Source organism: Centropristis striata, chromosome 6 (assembly GCF_030273125.1).
Source record: "Centropristis striata isolate RG_2023a ecotype Rhode Island chromosome 6, C.striata_1.0, whole genome shotgun sequence".
NCBI classification, from domain to species: Eukaryota; Metazoa; Chordata; class Actinopteri; order Perciformes; family Serranidae; genus Centropristis; species Centropristis striata.
In genome coordinates this window covers 37,231,623-37,252,380 of record NC_081522.1, presented here as the reverse complement: position 1 = coordinate 37,252,380, position 20,758 = coordinate 37,231,623, and the positions used below count along the sequence as shown (strand labels likewise).

The 20,758-nt window shown below is 36.6% G+C and overlaps 1 protein-coding gene across 1 annotated transcript in view; it reads left to right on the top strand.

Annotated features, from left to right (window-relative positions):
- The window catches only part of lrriq1 (leucine-rich repeats and IQ motif containing 1), a 77,670-nt gene extending 58,288 nt beyond the window's left edge, over positions 1–19,382 (top strand). The window contains exons 18-21 of the mRNA XM_059335375.1: positions 5,246–5,339; positions 8,165–8,225; positions 9,528–9,648; positions 17,682–19,382. Of these exons, the coding sequence (XP_059191358.1) occupies positions 5,246–5,339; positions 8,165–8,225; positions 9,528–9,648; positions 17,682–17,815 (410 nt within the window). The 3' untranslated portion in view covers positions 17,816–19,382. The remainder of the gene's footprint in view (positions 1–5,245; positions 5,340–8,164; positions 8,226–9,527; positions 9,649–17,681) is intronic.
- The last annotated feature ends 1,376 nt before the right edge of the window (positions 19,383–20,758 follow it).

Here is a 20,758-nt window from a genome sequence, read left to right as displayed (position 1 = left end):
CGATTTCACACTTCAAGTCATCTACAAAGTCCAGCTGAAACACAATCATCTTGTTTATCATCCATCATCCAAAATACCTTAATGTCAGACTATTTACCACCATTCATATGCATTCAATTTCACCCCCGTAATCTCAGCGCTTCTATTTATCTCAGGCAGCCGAGCTCTCTCCTCATAGTGTATATGTTTGATGCACTGGCACACTTAAGGAAGAAACATACAGAGTCGCTCACAGAGACAGTCACCCAACTCAAAACATGTTAGGATCCTCAAATTTCAGACACGCTCTGATTCTTCTTCCACTCTGCAAATGCCATGAAAAACAGGGCTCTCAAAAATGGTTTTCATTATGCAATACAAAACAAGGTAATGGTTATCCGTAGCTTAGCTGTTTTTAAGTCTAACAGGGCAAGTTTCAAGTCTGTCAGGGCCAATCTAAAGTCAAGTTTCACGCTATTTAAGAAAGATTTAGTACAAGACTTTATAAACAAATTGCAAGCCAAGATTCAAGTCTGTGAAATCTCTGAGAAATGACCATTAACATGACACAGCATTTAAACATTTTCTTTTTAAAAGCTGTGTTAGTTGTTAATTTTTCGTTTTTGCATAGTTATTTGTCATAAACCATGCACAATATCACTCCCAACTGAGTGGCTTGTGTGTCATATATGTCACTCCACATAATCCTCTAGCGTAAGTTTTGCATGTGCAGGGCAAAGAAGGAAGTCAGGTGTCACAATATAAAAACAAACTTTAAACCAGGAGACTGTGGGTCGTACCCCATGTGAAACAAAAAGTCAGCAAGTATTTCAACTTATGTAATGTACTTTACTTAGCCTGGGTATTCCTATACTGCCTTGCGCGCTCAATTTCTTTCTAACTGCTAAAGTGTCTGGTGTCCATGGCCATTTCTTAGCCCTGTTTTAGGGATCCAATCACAGAACGGGGAGGGACAGCAAGACGATGACACGTACTCTACAGACGGAAGCTTGTAGTTTTGTAGTTTTCTTACATGCTGCAGACGCGAAGTTCTCTTTGGATCTAGCTGTAGACAATGTTCTAGATAGTTTAGAGCCAAAGTTTATTTTAAAAGAAGAACAACGTTTGACTTTACACTCCTGTTTCACCACCAAAAAGAATGTTTTAGCCTTGCTTCCGACAGGATTTGGCCAAAGCCTAATCTACCAACTAGCCCCGCTACCGCTCGCTGCTGTAACCACGGTGATCTGGCTACGAGCCGGGGGACAGTGGAGCCGCCAGAGACCCCCAGCAGCTCGTCTATTGACCATAAAATCAGTGGATGTGTGTGGCTGAATGACATGAGGGGGAATAAGGCGTGAAAATAAATAATCTTGCAGAAAGCGAGAACTGGAGAAGCAAAGCAGCAAGCAACACTCTCTCACGGACACACACACACACACACACACACACACAGACACACACACACACACACCACACACACACACACACTCTGTGAGCTGAAACTACAGAGCAGCCAGAGTCAGAACATGCTGCAGAAAAACGTTGCAGAAGCAGAATTGAGCATTTTAGTCCCAAAGTAGAGATGGGCTAGTCTGGCTATGTAAACATCAATTTCTGTCGCTCTACATACGCCATCTGGTATAACTGATACGATTGGCTAAGAGCTACGTACAGACGCTTTTGATAAACATTTGTAGCGCCCAATAAACGGCTCTGGAGGATCGTAAACCACACCTCCTCTACGGAGAAATGAATTGCTGGTAACCAGACTAGATCTCATTTGTGATTAGTCTGACGTTAGCCAGGCTAGTTTAGAGTCCTATATAGGGTCAGTTTTTCCCATTTCATGACCAGTTGTGCTTCATGTAGCCTCAATATGTGTGTCAATTTTCCCATTAAAAAGATTTCTTCCACCATTGTTATCCATTGATCTTTGGTTGGTGGTGTTTCCTTTCCCCAGTTCCTAGTGCAGCAGTACTTTGATCAGGTATTCATCATGAGCGATATCAATCTCTTATGTGAATTTACATAAATAAAGCACTAAACAAGTAACAGATACTCCATATCCTAATATTTGCTGTAACACCCTACATACCATTTCCCAGAATACAGTTATTTTTTGACATTTTGCTCACTCTTGTTTTACGTATAAATAAATAAAAAGTTTGGATAACCTGGCCAAACTTTACAACATGACTGTCTGACTGCTCGTGTTTCTTGCAGCTCGACTCATTCACGGCACAGTGAGGCTCTGATCTGGTCCTGATCTGTTGCCTGACCCTGTGTTGTTTGTTTCTGCAGTGAGTTTGGAGGGGAGGAGGCTCCGGAGTGCCAGAATTGTCTCTGCTTCAGCTTTTGGTTTGCTTCGGGCCAAAGCCTCCACCCTCCTCCTCCTCCTCCTCCTCCTCCTCCCCAACTCTCTGATATCAAGTCAAAGCTCTCCCCTCCTCAGTGGAGACGAGATCGCTTAATGTGCTTAAGAGCGCCTCTTAACAGGCGTGACTCCTCCAGGCCCCCTCCTGATGTCCTGGAGGAGTACTGGAAGGGGATTGAGGAGGTTGAAAGGGGTCAGGAGGGGACTATAGTGGAAGGTTCAGAGTGGAAAGACTCTATGAGCTACTGGAGTAAACCTTTTAAATGTTGCTCATCTCAGTCAATATCACCATAAGGTGTCTTTGAGACATCCCCATTTAAAAAAAAAAAAAGTTCAGATTTTCCATTTAACTCTCAGGACTTTGGGGCTATTTTGTTGGTTTTTGACTCTTTTTCATTCTGCCTGTATATGCAACTTAAATAATAATCACCATGCCATGCTGGTGTCATCTTTTTCAGCACAACCTCACCTGATTATTATTTTGTCATTTTGACTTACTGGATCAACATTTTGAAGCAAAAAACACACAAAAACACAAAAAATTACAAAAAAACACATAAAACACATAAAACATGAAAAAAAACACACAAAATTACAAAAGCAACCAAGTCAAAAACCAACAAAGTAGCCCCAAACTCCAAAGGGTTAATGCATAGGAAGTTGACAAATTTGAACCAAAATCTCTTGGACTTCATAGGTGTAACATGGATGGACTTTCAGTTAGTAACATTACTCAGTTAGCAAGTTGACTGTTACTGTTTAGAAAATATATTTCAGATTTCAGAAAGCTTTTTATATTACCTGATATTTCACTATGACAGGGTTGACACCACATAGTGTGATGAAAATGACTAAATATAAGCGTAAATACTTATTTTGCAACTAGCCACTGTTTTATTCTCCATTAAAGAACGACAAATTGACGGGAAAAGTGTCACTGAGAGCGTCAGAGGGGTTCTTAAAGGGCCAGTGTCCCCATAATGACAGGGTGGACTGCAATTTCAGGGTCACATGAAACATGTTTGAAATGATTATGAAAATAGAATATATATGATCAAAATTTCTCATTTTATCAAATAACTTGTTGTGGACAATATTACTATGTAATTGTTTTTCTGAATTAGTATCATTTACCACTAATTACACACACCGAAGTAGGCGGAGCAGTGTGTGGGACATGCTGCCAAAATCACGTACATCCAATGAACAAAAACAGTATAAAATGAAGGAAACACATTTTAGGAGACTTTTCATTGTACTGATATGTGTGTAAATGTTTGGCCATTTATAATAACACCTCAGAGTTTCATTATTTTGCTCCATTTTCATGATGACGGAACAATTCTGATACACATTCGAGTACAGTACACTGCAAAAAGAGAAAAGTTGGGTGAACTCAAAATTTCAAGGCAACAAACTTCGATAAAATTTTAAGTTGGACAATTAAACTAAATATTTTAAGTTTTGTTTTTGAGTTTGCTCAACTCTGAATTCAGATTTTTGTCAACTCAACTGTAAATTGTCCTAACTTATAATTTTACATTGTAATAACTTTTAATCCTTACTTCTGCTAACTTCTGCAATGTGCTGAACTGGCACGATTGTAACGCCGCTATGAAATGTCAGCTAATGTTGTGACCACAATTTTGAGTTCGCATTGATACGCTAATGGCTACTCTTGTAGCTGTAATAAGCAGCGCCGCTAGCATCAGTTAGCCGCTAGCATCAGTTAGCCGCTTGCTTTCGCTAATGACCGAATTTCACCGCTTTCCAGCATTTCACAACAAAGAAATAAGAGTTAGCAGAACTATTGTCTCTTGTTTTGAACCCCAACTTAAAGATATAAGTAACAACAACTCATAAACTTGTTTTTGAGCAGACAACTGGCTTCCTTTGTTGTGCTAACTTACATTATTGCCCTAAATGTCAATAATTTATATTTCCAAGTTTTACCAACTTAAATCACTGTTTTAGGCCAAAAAACACACGTTAGCTTTTTTGCAGTGTATATGAGCAAGTTAACATATTCCTCTGAGTGTTTTTCTGTGCTCTGCCCCTCTCTCTCTCTTTCTCTGTATTTTCAGCTTTGGGAAGTCCGAGTAGCCATTTCCTGGCCTTGGCTGCCCCGGGGGGAAGCATCTATCACTTGACATTTTTAGTGGGGCTTCTCAATTAACCCATGAAAACTGTAAAGCTTTTCTCTCTCCCCTTTTACTGCTCCGCAAAAGCAAGTAAATGGCTTAAATAAATGCATCATTAGTTCCAGCATTGAGCTGTCAGAGTTCATTATCAGTTTACACCCTTCCACGGCAGCATTACTGTCAGCGCAACATAAATGTTTACTCTGAATTATGACCTTATTATGGGATTTCAGCATAACTCATAAATCAGCAGCCTTTCACATTTCTGTCTCTTAACACACTGTTAGAATAAAAAAGAATGCTTGGATTGAATTTTACAAAGAACAACAAGCTTCAGAAAATTGTTTTAAAAAAGCAGATTCTCTCTTGTTGCATCTTTCAGCAACTTTTAATGTTTTATAGCAACGAACTTCCAAACAAATACGCCACCTTAAGCCCAAACATACACGCTGGGAGCTCTGACTGATGTCTGATGTCTCCCAGTGCTGGGAACTCTAGCCGGCTGTAATTACAGTGAAACAGATCAGGCCCGCAAGCTATTTATTTGTTAAACTCGTACTTTGGTGAGCGTCTGTTAACACAAATCCTTCGCTGCAGTGTTGATTACGCCTCTTGTCATTTTAGGAACATTCGCCGCAACTTTCGCTGATTTAGCAGCACTCTCATTCTTCACTAACATTGTTAGTTTACCGACAAGAAAGAAAATAATCGCCTGTGACATTTATTTGGTGTTTTCTGTCGAGTGCAGTCCGCGAGGCAGAGCCGGGCCTTCAGCAGACGGAGGTGGCTGAGAGAGGGAAGCAGGAACCAGATCAGCAGTGGCTGCACACCCACTCAGAGAGGTGAGACACTTCATGAAGAGGGAGAAATCTTCTCTCAAGCAGTTTAACTTTTGTAGTTAAAAATATGTGCATGTTCAGCATTTTTTCCATTATTCAATTAGGTAAAATTAAAGAGATTTAAATTTTTTTGAGGCAATTTAGGCAATTTAAGTGTTCTTGGAGGGGGGGAAACCCATGTAAGAAAAAATATTATTCAGCATCTATCTATCTATCTATCTATCTATCTATCTATCTATCTATCTATCTATCTATCTATCTATCTATCTATCTATCTATCTATCTATCTATCTATCTATCTATCTATCTATCTATCTATCTATCTATCTATCTATCTATCTATCTGCAGTTAATTAAAGGATCAGTTCACACAAGAAGAAAAAAACATATTACTCCTGGTGGCATATAGCCATGCAAATAGTCTGGCTTCACTTTGGAAGTGAATTTATGGTGCTCATATATATGTATATATATTGAGTTTTATATATATATATATATATATATATATATATATATATATATATATATATATATATATTTATATACATATATATATATATATATATATATTTATTTATATATATATATATATATATATATATATATATATATATATATTTATATACATATATATATATATATATATTTATATATATAAAACTCAATATATATACATATATATGAGCACCATAAATTCACTTCCAAAGTGAATATATATATATATATATATATATATATATATATATATATATATATATATCACTTTGAAGTCACAGAGGCAGATATTTCAAAACCTGACCTGATAAAAGCAAAACTATGCATGCTTAGATATTACGGGGGTAAATTAAAGAAGACATTATTCTGCAATCTGGTGAACAGAGCCTTAAAAGCAATTTAGCTTCCACACACAGCAGCTCATGACCCAGATTAAACCTCTGAAGTCCAGGAGATTTGTCAACTTCCTCTGCATTAATTTCTGTCTCTGTTCAGCATCTTTCAGTCTGTCCTTACATCACATGCATGGCTCATTTTTCTCCACACAAACTTGGCTATCAGTCAGATTTTTTATTTTATTTTAATTAACAAAGTATAAAGCTGCCAGGAACCCAAAATACAAACAAAAGACACAGGTTTCTATGGAAATGTACCATTTTTTCCATTTATACACACAAAAACAGCAGAAATAATAATAAATAATAAAACTACAAAACAGTCTATTTGCATGTAAATTAAAAATAGTAATAGTTTTCATTGTAGAAAGAAAATTCACATTTTAAAAATGGTCTAGAAACATAAATGTCACACTGTGAAAGCTCCTATGATTGCACTTCAACTGGCTTTCTCAGCTTGTCTACATATCATATATAAATAAAGTTATTACTGTAAATAAAACGTGTGTATTTTCAATAAATAGATGGACTCCAGAGGGTTAAAAAGTGTGTATCGAGTTTACAGATCACACTTGTGTAAGTTGCTTTCCGGTCCACAATAAGATTACAGACTCGCTGTGATGCCACAAACCTTTACTTGTACTTTCACATGTTCGACTCAGATTTACGGTGAAACTTCTTTTTACCTCTTTTAGCAGATGAAATTACAAAAACAGACTTCTAGAGTCAAACTGCACAAATCATTCTGCAGAAACATCCATTGAAGTTACAACAAGTAAAACACATTATTGAGTCAGGGGAGACTTTGATTTTTTAAATTCTAATAATCGCTTTTTAGAATAATAAATAAGAACTTTAACACATTAAATAACATTAAAACTAAACTGGACACAAACAAACATCAAACATAATTACCACATAAAACATACAGTATATCAGTCAACTTAATAACCAAAGAGAAAATAATAAAGTGTTAAGTTAACTTCAATAAACCTTTCCCACCTTCCCAAATACCGTCCAACATCACCATTCCTATTGTGTTAAAGTTCTTATTTATTATTGTCGTTTTATTTATTTAGGTTGGTTTTGTGATTTTGTTGTTGTTGTTCTTTTTCTTTTTTTCTTTTTTTTCCTCTTTTTTTTGCACTGCGTTTGTCCATTGGTGATTTATGTTGTGTTTTTTTAAATTAATAGAAAAAAAAATCACTTTTTAACAGTAGTGGTGGGTCTTATTGTTTTTATTTGCACTCTTATATATTTATCCAAACATATTCTACTTTACTAGTAGCTGCTAATTTAAAATGTGGTGCAAATCAAATTATTCTTGCATTTCAGAATATATTTTTGTGTTTAATATTTTTATTGATGTGTATACAAAAAAAAACAGAGGGACATACCTATATCAAGGTACATTGGTGTCGACATTAAACATGTTGCACACATCCTTAAATTTAAAATTTGTATAATGTTAAGAACAAACAACGGTCACATAAAACGAAACCAAATAAACTATACAATATTTAGATATTTAGACACAGTCTGTATAAAATGAATAAACTGACCACATAAACATAACAGATACAATATATAAATAATAGTATAAGAGAGAGGGGAAAGAGGAGGAAGTAAAAAAAACATCGTCACAAAAAAGTACATAATAGAATATATTTTTAATGCCGAATGCCAAAGTATTATAATAAAAGAACCCTGCAGAGTAACTTCTGTATATTGTGTGTAACAGTGAGCGTGCCGGCCTGTGTTCCCCTGCCTAACAAATAGACATTAAGATTATCAGACATGGCATCTGTGTTTATGCTATAAGTCAGTGGTAATTGCATTGAATTGAAGAGGGGAAACTGCTGAATTGATTTGAAATATGCCGAGCGCTAACGTCCCAAATGTTTTGCCTTTTTTCTTTTTTTGTTATCTTATCCTCAGCGAGCGTTTCTTACCGGAGATCAGCTCAGACATTCTGAACGGAGGCAGGGTGCAGCTCGTGGTGAGTACACTCCCCTCCTGCTTTTTCCCCTTATTCACTTCATGAGATGACAGCGAATCTTGATTTGAATCTTTTCTTGGGGGGCAGTTGCATGCGTGTGGAGGTATGCAGTATTTACATTCAGCAGTCAGAGTCGTGTCCTGCGCTGGAGGTTCCCTCTCCCGCAGCCTGTCTCATCAGCTTCCATTTAATCCTTACAAGTCTAAGCATTCACATGACTTAACCCTTTGGAGTTTGGGACTCCTTTTCATTCTGCCTGTATAAACCACTTAAAAATCTTTACCATGACGTATTGTACCATTGTTTTCAGCACAACTTCACCTATATGACCTGATTATTTTTTCATTTTGACTTACTGGATCAACATTTTGAACACAAAAACACAAAAAATTACAAAAAAACCCCACATAAAACATGAAAAACAAACCAAAAACACACACAAAATTACAAAAACCACATACAAACACTCTCAAAACACACCAGAAACACACATAAAACATTAAAAACACTATAAAAATACAAAAAAGCACACAAAAATTGCAAAAAACGCACATAAAACACAAAAAAATTAGGCAAGGCAAGTTTATTTGTATAGCACAATTCAACACAAGGTGATTCAAAGTGCTTTCCATAAACATTAAAAACAGCAAGACACAATTGAAAACAGTAAAAACAGTCAATTAAAACAGGGAAATGGAAATAAATTACAAAAAATACAGATAAAACACAAATAAATTACAAAAAACAACAACAACAAAAAAACGATAAACACAAAAGATTTTATTACAAAAGCTAAATGCACAAAGCTAAATTAGAAAAATTTGCAAAAAAAGTAAAATCATGTTAATACACTTTGTTTTTACCTTTGCTAAAAAAGGGTTAATGCATTAAATTAGACATGGAAACTTGTGGAAAAGCCAAAACTTTAGAGAAAAGCAGGGGGAGGTTAGTCTGAGGCTTACAGCTCCTCAGTGACACTTCCGATTGGATCAACTGGCTGCAATTTCTTCATTTTACTTGCAGAAATCCCAGTGTCACTTTGGAGCAGTTTGCCCAGACCCGTGAACGATCCTGATGCTGGTGAGGTCTTTGAAGTGGGGAGCTGCAGGTCTCCCTGTGCTGTTAAAGAGCAGTTTGAGTTATGATCACTGGCCCCTTCCCTCCTTTCTTACATATGTTCAGACGGCAGAGACGCTGCTTGTTGAATGTTTTTCAAAATGCTGGATTGCTTGCGTGAGACATGTCATGTTGGGCCTCATTTATGTGTGTGTGTGTGTGTGTGTGTGTGTGTGGTGCGTGCAGGCTGACCCAGGATACTCAGAACGTCGACATCACGCCAGTGGACTGCAGGCCAACAACAGTTTAGCTGCCCAGCCTTGCAAAGAGAACAATTACCCTCGCAGAAACTCTCTGGGTCATGCAAGTGAGTCTTGTGAACTTCACAGTTGTTTTTCTACACAAAATCGGCATTTTTTTTTACTGAAACCTGAACAAGATCAGAAACAAACTGGCATTAAATGTTTTAACATAAAATTCAAATTATTTCTGTCAAATACTGAAGGTTTCTAACCTTCTCTCACATAATTAGAAATCAGGGTAAATGGTAAAGACGTTTATTGCCAATGCTTAATTTGAAGTATATTAAATAATGTTACTAGTCAGGCATTACTGTTCAGTTTTTACTATAAACATGGAAACCAGGGGTCTCAAACTCACGGCCCGCGGGCCAATTGTGGCCCTCGTGACGATATTTTGTGGCCCCCACCTTGATATGAAAGTTTAATGTGAGTTTTTGATTCACTTGTTTCTATGACGACGTTAACAATAAGAAAAGCAGCTGCTACCGGACCGTTTATTGTCTGCCGTGTTGTTGTTACCGCAAGAAGTGGAAATGTTATGTAATGTAATTTTGTGTCTTTTTTTGGGGTAATTTTGTGTCTTTTTTTGTAATTTTGTGTCTTTTCTTGGTAATTTTGTTTCTTTTTTTGGTAATTTTGTGTCTTTTTTTAGTCATTTTGTGTATTTTTTGTGTCATTTTGTGTCTTTTTTTTGGCCATTTTGTGTCTTTTTTTGGTCATTTTGTGTCTTTTTTTAGTAATTTTGTGTCTTTTTTTAGTAATTTTGTGTCTTTTTTGGTCATTTTGTGTCTTTTTTTTAAGTAATTTAGTGTTTTTTCAGTCATTTTGTGTCTTTTTTTTTGTCATTTGATATATGATACTGCCTCCAGCGGCCCCCAGGTAATTTGACTTTGAGACCCCTGATTGAAACTGAATATTATTATTTTACATGCATCCATAAACACACATTATATATATGCACTGAATGATAAACAGGTTGTAATTCCATGCATATATTTGTGTGCACGTGTATACAGGCTACATACCTGTACATTAAGCACATGTCTGTGCAGATGTTTCTGTGTTTGCACACTTGCACCCATGGGCGCCGAGTCAGGGATAAAGACGGCTGCTTATTCAGCCCAGACTGAGTCCACCGGTCGGCTGTTTCAGGGGGGAGGGGGGGGAGGGGAGGGGAGGGGAGCCATAAGGTCGGGCCGGGGACAGAGTGCCGTGAATTTCTCCTCTGACAGGAAACGGGCAGAAAAGGGAGAAAAAAAAAGTCCTTTCAGTGAAGAATGACTGGCCCTTCTGTCAGGAGAAGTGGGGCTCAGGAGTTTGAGTGACAAAGATGCTACTGACAGCCTGACGGCAGATGACCACATTAAACAAGTGAAGGAGAGCCCTGTCCCGTTAACGAAGCCTAATTGGATTCCGGTGACGGTTTGAAAATGATTTCCACGAGGTGCAGCAGCAGCAGGAGCGAGTGTCGTCGTGCTCAGCAGGCAGACTGTTGTTCTCCACGGCCGGGAGCAAAGAAAGACTCTTTGTCTGCAACGATGAAAACACCACTTATCGAAAATTGCGAAGGGCAAATTGAAATATGAATGTATGTGTAAGGCTAGAGCATTTCTCAAAAAGCCAATTAGGTATTTCATAAACATGGAAAGGCCATCTAATGGTCATCCAAAACTAGGGTTGTCACCATACTAAAATGTTCAACTCGATACCGATACTCAGGAAAATATCCGATACCATTTTCGATACCACAAGGATAAAAACAGAGACCCCTAAATTTAACAGAAATATTTTTATTAACAAGAAAAATGCAACATGTAAAAATTAACAGAACCACAGATTAAATATTTATAATAAAAAACAGTTGCGCAAAAAGAAACTGCAACTATGATAACAAGCTTCAGGTCTGAGGTCGTGCAAAAAAAAAAAACAGAAATATTGGTAACACTTAATACACACAATAACCATCATTTATAAATGGTAAACAGATAGTTTATTAATGTTTAATCATCATTTATAAACCGTATACAAGCCATTTAGGATGGTACATACATCATTTATCAAATACATCCTTTATTAATGTTTAACTAACTAAATCATTTATAAATGGCTAATAGATGGCATATTAATGTAAGTTTATAGTTAAAAGCTTCAGGTCTGAGGTAGTGCAATAAATAAATAAATACAATAAACAATAACAATTTGAACAATATTTTGAGGTTGTATGCTGTGCACAATATTAGGCAAGCTTGATAAAAAAATAACAATAACTTAACTTAAGTGTTCATTCATTGGCTAGGTATCGACACTTTTGAAAATGAGTATTGTATCTAGATACAACGTTTTAGTATCGATACTTTTTTTGAGTATCGATACTTTTGACAACCCTATTCAAAACTCATCATGACACCATGACACCTGACCAATCAGTATGATAATAATATAATAATATTAACTTTATTGACCTGTACCGCCAATGTAAAAATGAAAAATTTTGAAAAAGAATCTGCAAGAAACAGTCGTACAAGCAGAGTTATTCTTCAATGACTTTGCAAATTGACTAGATTAAAGTGTCAAACCTACAAGTAAAAAAGTCGAAAAATTTAAGAGATTTAAAGTGGCAAATCTTCCAAAAAAAGTCGCAGATTTACGAGAAAAAAAGTGGAGAAAAAACAACTTTTTTCTCACAGATTCATCTCTTTAAATCTCATATATCTGCACATTTTTTTCTCGTAGATTTGCCACTTTAATCTCAACAACTTTTTATCCATTAATTTGAGATTTTTTGGTCACAAATATAAGATTTGACAAATATGTAACTTTTTTTACCATTAATTTGAGTTTTTTTTTCTCACAATTTTGTGACTTTTTTTAACCGTTAATTTGAGATTTTTTGGTGACACCATGACATCTGACCAATCAGTATGATAATAATATAATAATATTAACTTTATTGACCTTGTAAAAATGTAAAAATGAAAAAAAAAATATAGATACTTTTGACAGCCCTATCCAAAACTCATCATATCAGAGGAAATGGGTCACTTGGATGAAATCAGGAAAACAGAAATGCTATAAAATCTTTTTATAGTCAGCCTGCATGAGTCAATAAAAGTCAGACTAAAAAAAAAAAACATTTATCAAAATATTGTATATCTTTTGCCTGTGAAGTGGCATTCATACTTCAAAGTGAGGCTTTAAAGTGGGAAGGTTCACTTGGTTTGCCATTGCAGTAAAGACGACATAAATACTCTATAACCTATTGCAACATGATACTCACCACTTGCTGGGACGCTGCCATAAAATGCGTTTCCAGGCCCACAAAATATTTTCATTACGTGTGCAGAGGAAACCACTTAAGTTGCATATCTGCTCCCTCAATTTTGTCTGCTGTTCGACTCTAATAGGAGGAAAATGATCGAAAACAATTTATTTGGTCATGGCGGTCGGGTCAAACGTGTGGCCATGTTGTTATCTGCGTACACTTTATAGCATGACTGCACAACCTGCGTTCAGATCAGCAACATGTGTGCCAGGTTTCTGTTTCAGATTTAGAACAGATAATTGGACAAAAGCCTTTAATAAAGTAAATTCAGCCACCAAAGCTGGCCTAAAATGTTTAAAAATAAACACAAAAGACTGCGGCGGTTTATCTTCAAACTACATTACACAAATGATGAAGAGAGGAAAAGCAGAGTTACAGAGTGGACATGGGTAAGAAAACAAGCAGAGGTGTGATTAGGTATGACTTAACCCTTTATCGGGCGAAGAACTATATTTGGTAACTTCAGTGGATATCTAAACTGGGTCCCCATGTCTCTCTGTTGGTCGTAGAACCACATGGATTTCTTCCAGCTGATCAGCAAATATCAGGCACCATGACATCTGACCAATCAGTATGATAATGATATAATAATATTTACTTTATTGACCTTATTCTCCAATGTAAAAATGAAAAATTTTGAAAAAGAATCTGCAAGAAACAGTCGTACAAACAGAGTCATTCTTCAATGCCTTTGCAAATTTACTAGATTAAAGTGTCAAACCTACAAGTAAAAAAGTCGCAAAATTTAAGAGATTTAAAGCGGCATATCTGCGTGAAAAAAGTCGCAGATTTACGAGAAAAAAGTGAAAAAACAACAACTTTTTTCTTGTAGATTCCCCACTTTAAATCTCATAAATCTGCACATTTTTTCGAGAAGAAAGTTGCAAATCTACTAGATTAAATTGGCAAATCTGCACGAAAAAAGTCGCAGATTTACGAGAAAAAAAGTGAAAAAAAGCAACTTGATCTGCGCTAAAAAAGCAACTTGATCTGCGCGAAAAAAGTCGCAAATTTACGAGAAAAAAGTGGGAAAAAAAGCATCTTTTTTCTTGTAGATTCCCCACTTTAAATCTCATAAATCTGCACATTTTTTTCGAGAAGAAAGTTGCAAATTTACTAGATTAAAGTGGCAAATCTGCACGAAAAAAGTCGCAGATTTACGAGAAAAAAAGTGAAAAAAAGCAACTTGATCTGCGCTAAAAAAGCAACTTGATCTGCGCGAAAAAAGTTGCAGATTTACGAGAAAAAAGTGGAAAAAAAGCATCTTTTTTCTTGTAGATTCCCCACTTTAAATCTCATAAATCTGCACATTTTTTTCGAGAAGAAAGTTGCAAATTTACTAGATTAAAGTGGCAAATCTGCACGAAAAAAGTCGCAGATTTACGAGAAAAAAAGTGAAAAATAAGCAATTTGATCTGCGCGAAAAAAGTTGCAGATTTACAATTTTTTTTTTTTAAAAAGCAACTTTTTTCTTGTAGATTCATCACTTTAAATCTCATAAATCTGCACATTTTTTCTCATAGATTTGCCACTGTAATCTCGTAAACTTTTTTCTCAAAATATTACCCCCCCTCCCCTGGGTCCATATGTTAAAGTTGCAAATTTACTAGATTAAAGTGGCAAATCTGCGCGAAAAAAGTCGCACATTTATGAGAAAAAAGTGGGAAAAAAAGCAACTTTTTTCTCGTAGATTCACCACTTTAATCCCGTAAACTTTTTTTCTCAAAATATTACCCCCCTCCCCCGGGTCCATATGTTTTTTTGCACACATTCAGGCAGTCTGTAATGTTCTCTAGGGTTGAAATTTGGAATTTGCAAGTATTTCAACGAGAGCCCTATTAAGGGTTAATAAAGTAAATTCAGCCACCAAAGCTGGCCTAAAATGTTTAAAAATAAACACAAAAGACTGCGGCGGTTTATCTTCAAACTACATTACACAAACGATGAAGAGAGGAAAAGCAGAGTTACAGAGTGGACATGGGTAAGAAAACAACCAGAGGTGTGATTAGGTATGACTTAAGAGTGGGAGGATATTCTATACAGTGTGCCAGCTGTGCAGATATTTGGGCCCTCCCCGCTGCTGGGCTCTGTGTGTGGGGTGGCCGGGAGGCGGCGGTCCTGGGCTCTACACGTGGAACGCATCATGCCCGGTAGAAGCGCTGCCTTTGTACTGTGTGTTTGAAAAGCTTTGCAGTGATCCCCAGGTGAAATGGAAGGGCCTCTGATACAGCACGCGGCGCTCCTGGGAGTCACACAAACACCAGAGTCACCTGCTCAGACTTAAGTCTTTACAGTCAGATTTCATATTGTGTTGTCTTGAATCTCCCGAGGCTCCTGAGACTGAACTTAACTCAAGATCTTATTAATTCAAAGGTCAGGAGCTGCAAGTTATTGTTCGGTTTAAGCAAAAATCCCCTTGTTTTCTGTTTAAAATCAATAGAAAAGCTTCCAGATTTAGTGATGCAACATCTTCAACATCTGTTGTTTTAAAAGATTAATTCCCATTTTGTTTTGTTTTGTTCATCACAAAGGAGTTCTGGTAAATAGCAAACATTACTCAAATCAAAGTTAAATTGTCAGGAGTTGCAAATTATTGTTCAGTTTAAGCAACAATCTCTATTTTAGCTGTTTGAAATCAATAGAAAAGCTTCCAGATTTAGTTGTGTAACATGAAATAATGTTTCAACATCCAACATCTATTGTTTTAAAAGCTTAATTCCATTTTTTTTGTTTTGTTTACCACAAAGGAGCTCTGGTAAATAGCATATATTGCACAAAATTTACACTGTGCAGATTATACACAGTTCTCTTAGTTCAAGATTTTATTAATTCAAAGGTCAGGAGTTGCAAATTATTGTTCGGTTTAAGCAAAAATCTCTTTGTTTGCTTCCAGATTTAGTGATGCAACATCTTCAACATCTATTGTTTTAAAAGCTTAATTTCATTTTATATGTCTTGTTTACCACAAAAGAGTTCTGGAAAATAGCAAACATTACACAAAATCAAACTTACACTGTGCAGATTATACACAGTTCTCTTTCTTCAAGATCTAATTAATTCAAGATCAGGAGTTGCAAATTATTGTCCGGTTTAACCCTTTTTCTGGTGAAGAACTATATTTGGTAACTTCAGTGGATATCAAAATGGGGTCCCCATGTCTGTAGTTGCAAATTTGTAGTTGCAAATTTACTCGATGAAAGTGGCAAATCTGCGTGAAAAAAGTCACAGATTTACCAGAAAAAAGCAACTTTTTTCTTGTACATTCACCACTTTAAATCTCATGAATCTGCACATTTTTTCTCGTAGATTTGCCACTTTAGTCTCATAAACTTTTTTCTCAAAATATTACCCCCCCTCCCCCGGGTCCGTATGTTTATTTATTTTTTTTACACATTCTGTCAGTATGTAATATCCTCCAATATTCTCTAGGGTTGAAATTTGGAATTTGCAAGTATTTCAATGAGTGCTCTATTAAGGGTTAAGCAACAATCTCTATTTTAGCTGTTTAAAATCAATAGAAAAGCTTCCAGATTTAGTTGTGTAACATGAAATAATGTTTCAACATCCAACATCTATTGTTTTAAAAGCTTAATTTCATTTTTAGTTTTGTTTACCACAAAGGAGCTCTGGTAAATAACATATATTGCACAAAACTTACACTGTGCAGATTATACACAGTTCTCTTTGTTCAAGATCTTATTAATTCAAAGGTCAGGAGTTGCAAATTATTGTTCGGTTTAAGCAACAATCTTTATTTTAGCTGCTTAAAATCAACAGAAAAGCTTCCAGATTTAGTTGTGTAACATGAAATAATGTTTCACCATCTAGTGTCCTGGAGGAGTTCTGGTAAATAGCATATATTGCACAAATCAAACTTACATTGTGCAGATTAAACTCTGTTCTCCTTGTCTGAGGTAGAAAGTTCGAATTTGCATGAATTCCATGAAAGACAATATGAAAGCACATTTTGATTTGATCCTTTCAGAGGGAAATCCTCAGGTGTACCAGAACTGATACATTCCTATTAGGACAGCTGTAGCAACAGTTTGTTTTGGAAGGCATGTAGTCCTTCCTCTAGAAACCTTTTGTATTAAATCGATTATTGATAACCCGTAAAAATAGCTGAGCAGACAAAAAACCCAGTGAAATCATGAACAAACACCACAGTGATGAGCGCTGAACATCAAATATGTCATTTAGACAGTAAAAATCTTCTTCAATGCCATTTAACCCTTAATAGGGCACTCATTGAAATACTTGCAAATTCCAAATTTCAACCGTAGAGAATATTGGAGGATATTACATACTGACAGAATGTGGAATGTGTAAAAAAAAATATGGACCCGGGGGAGGGGAGGTAATATTTTGAGAAAAAAGTTTACAAAATTAAATGGGCAAATCTAAGAGAAAAAGGTCGCAGATTTATGACATTTAAAGTGGTGAATCTGCGAGAAAAAAAGTAGCTTTTTCCTCACATTTTTCTCGTAAATCTGTGACTTTTTTTGCGCAGATTTGCCACTTTAAATCTCTTAAATCTGCGACTTTTTTTCTTGTAGATTTGCCACTTTAATCAAGTAAATTTGCAACTTTTTTCTCGAAAATATTACCTTTACCTTTAACTTTTGATATCTACTGAAGCTACCAAATATAGTTCTTCGCCTGATAAAGGGTTAAAATGAACAAGAAATTGAAGAAAACAAGGGTGGTCTAATATGTTTTCCATGACTGTAGTGAACATACAAGATATTGATGCATTTTTTCCTTCTGTGTCTGCAGGAAAAGAGGTTCCATCTCCTCAGCGAGTCAAGTCCGCTCCGTCAAAAAAGGAGCGCATCTCCTTCCGGGACGTCCCCGTCCAGCTGAGCGACGGCTGGGGAGGCGGCAAGAAAAGAGACAGAGTTCACAAGTAAAACACAAACTCTTCTACAACCACCTTGTTTCAACACCCAGAGAGACTTATAGGCAGATGCATTTGTCTTCTTCTGATCCAGAACCAGACCAAAAAGTGAATCATTTTTTAATTATATGTGCATATAGTTCAGGAAATAATACTTAAGCTTCCTTTGGGTGCAACATAAAGCTAATAATGTGGTTTTACCATGCATTTGTCCCTTTTTTGATCCATATTCTGACCAAAAAGTGACGCAATTTCAAATTATATGTGCATATAAGTTCAGGTAAGAATACTTAAGCTTCCTTTGGGTGCAACATAAAGCTAACAATGTGGTTTTACCATGCATTTGTCCCTTTTTTGATCCATATTCTGACCAAAAAGTGACGCAATTTCAAATTATATGTGCATATAAGTTCAGGAAAGAATACTTAAGCTTCCTTTGGGTGCAACGTAAAGCTAACAATGTGGTTTTATTATGCATTTGTGCAAAGTGACCCCATAGATTTCACTCTCACAAGGATAATTCTTGCCTCCACGAAGAAGACTTTCTTTATTTTTGTTTATAATGCTATTTTATCGCCTGTGCCGAATCCCCCCGCAGCTGCTCCTTTTTTCAAACTCAGCTGAAAACTCGAGCTCCCTGTCCTGAAAATTAATCAAGACCAATATGACCCGGATCAGCCCAAATATCTCCAGGCGCTTCCATTATGTCGACTCAGCTCAAGTATCAGTGCCTGAATGTGATCGCGGCCAACCAGCAACAAAACACATGGAACCAAATGACACGCTTCATATGCAAATGATGGCAGGAAATCAGAACCAGGACCTTTAATACCTGCGGATTCATGTTTCTCTGGACGCCGAACTGTTGTTTCTCTGCTGATTTACTCTCTCGACGAAGAAATATGGTAATTATAGTTTGCAGCCATGGGAAGAGACTTGCTTTTTCCACTTCTCCTGCTTGCTTAAAGAGTAAAGTTTAATAAAGCCCAGAGATTTAAGTGCAATTTCCACATTCTGGGGCTATATTTAGCTCCCGCTCGCCAACAGCGGGCTTGAAATTACTGCTTTTCATGAGCCGAGCACAAACATTGGTGTTAGAATTAGAAAGATGTTTTCTTTATTTCCAGTTGTGGATTATAATAGCTTTGTCTGTGTGTTTGAATTTGGAGAGCTAAGGCGTCCGTCCGCAAACACTGAGTGCCCTGCAGCGGAGGCGGTGAACCTTCTGGGCTCGGAGGTTCCTCTCTGGACGGCCGCCTGGAAATGATAACTTAATGAACGTCAAAACAAATAGTCGGAGCTGCAGAGTGGCTCCCTGGCAGGAAATGCACGTCTGTCTATTTATTTTCCTCCTATCTTGCACTTGCACATGTCTGGAGGGTGTGTTTTGACTGTATACGAGCCGATGGGGGATTTTTTTCTTGTCTGGGAGAGTGGCGTATGCCAGAGATGTGGTGGTCCTGCCCACTCGGGGGCTGTTGTGAAACCCAAGAGCACTGTCCTCCTGCAGGGGGAAACTGATTCTCCAGGCTCTCTGGGGGACATCAAGGGGGTTATTTAACTTTCATTAAGCAACTGTAGCGCTGGAGAATCCACATTTTTATTGCACATACAGTAACAGACAGGTGGTGAATATATTTTGTCACTAGTGTTGTTTTTTTGTTTTTTTAAGTATGTCTTTATTAGTAATTATTAAGGCCAGGACTTTAACACTTTAATTAAGATTAATTAATTACACAAAAATTAACGGGTTAAAAAAATTGACGCATTTTAGTCGCACTTATTTTTGCACCGCGGAACGTTTCTCACTGGATGAGTTTCAGGCGGACCGATTATACTGGAGCACCAACTAGTGTTGATGAGTTCAGACAACAACAAACCACAGTGAACATGAAGGAAGAAGCTGATGAGACCTTTGGTTGGCCCCGTGGATGATGGGACATTTAGTTACTAAAAACCAACGGATGGAAGCGTCCATAAGAGCATGGTTGTGTTGCTATGCAACAAGGAATTCACATATCACCGCAGCACATCCAGCCTCAAGTATCACCTCAATGCTAAACATATAGCAGCTAGCGGCTAGTGTGGTAGCTAGCGTGGATTGTGTTTTACTTCAAAAACCATCAAAAACCACAAAAAAAATTAATCTAATTAAGTAGAGGCTTTGTAATTAATTAATCGAAATTAATCGCATTTTAATCGCATATAAATATTTGACCTGAGAACAGTGAGAAGTAATTTTTTTCACATGGATTTTTAGTATACCATTGAATAATGACTGAATACATAAGTTGTTCAAGTCCAACAGACCAGTGCAATTTTTGCCATTAAGTGTAGCAATAGCATATTTATAAATATAGTACATTTCATAAATCCAGGTAGCCTATAGGTAGGTAGACCTTCTGTAAACTAGAATACTTTGGTTTTTGAAGTAAAACACAATCCAAGCTAGCTACCACACTAGCCGCTAGCTGCTATATGTTTAGCATTGAGGTGATACTTGAGGCTGGATGTGCTGCGGTGATATGTGAATTCCTTGTTGCATAGCAACACAACCATGCTCTTATCGACGCTTCCATCCGTTGGTTTTTAGTAACTAAATGTCCCATCATCCACGGGGCCAACCAAAGGTCTCATCAGCTTCTTCCTTCATGTTCACTGTGGTTTGTTGTTGTCTCAACTCATCAACTCTAGTTGGTGCTCCAGTATAATCGGTCCGCCTGAAACTCATCCAGTGAGAAACGTTCCGTGGTGCAAAAATAAGTGCGATTAAAATGCGTCCATTTTTTTAACACGTTAATTTTTGTGTAATGAATTAATCTTAATTAACGCGTTAAAGTCCCGGCCCTAATAATTATGTTTCACAACTTATTCACATATACAACATTTTCTCTTTTTTTTTGTTTAAACATTTATGGACTTGAACAAAAATAAACAATATTTTTGTTGCTTAAGC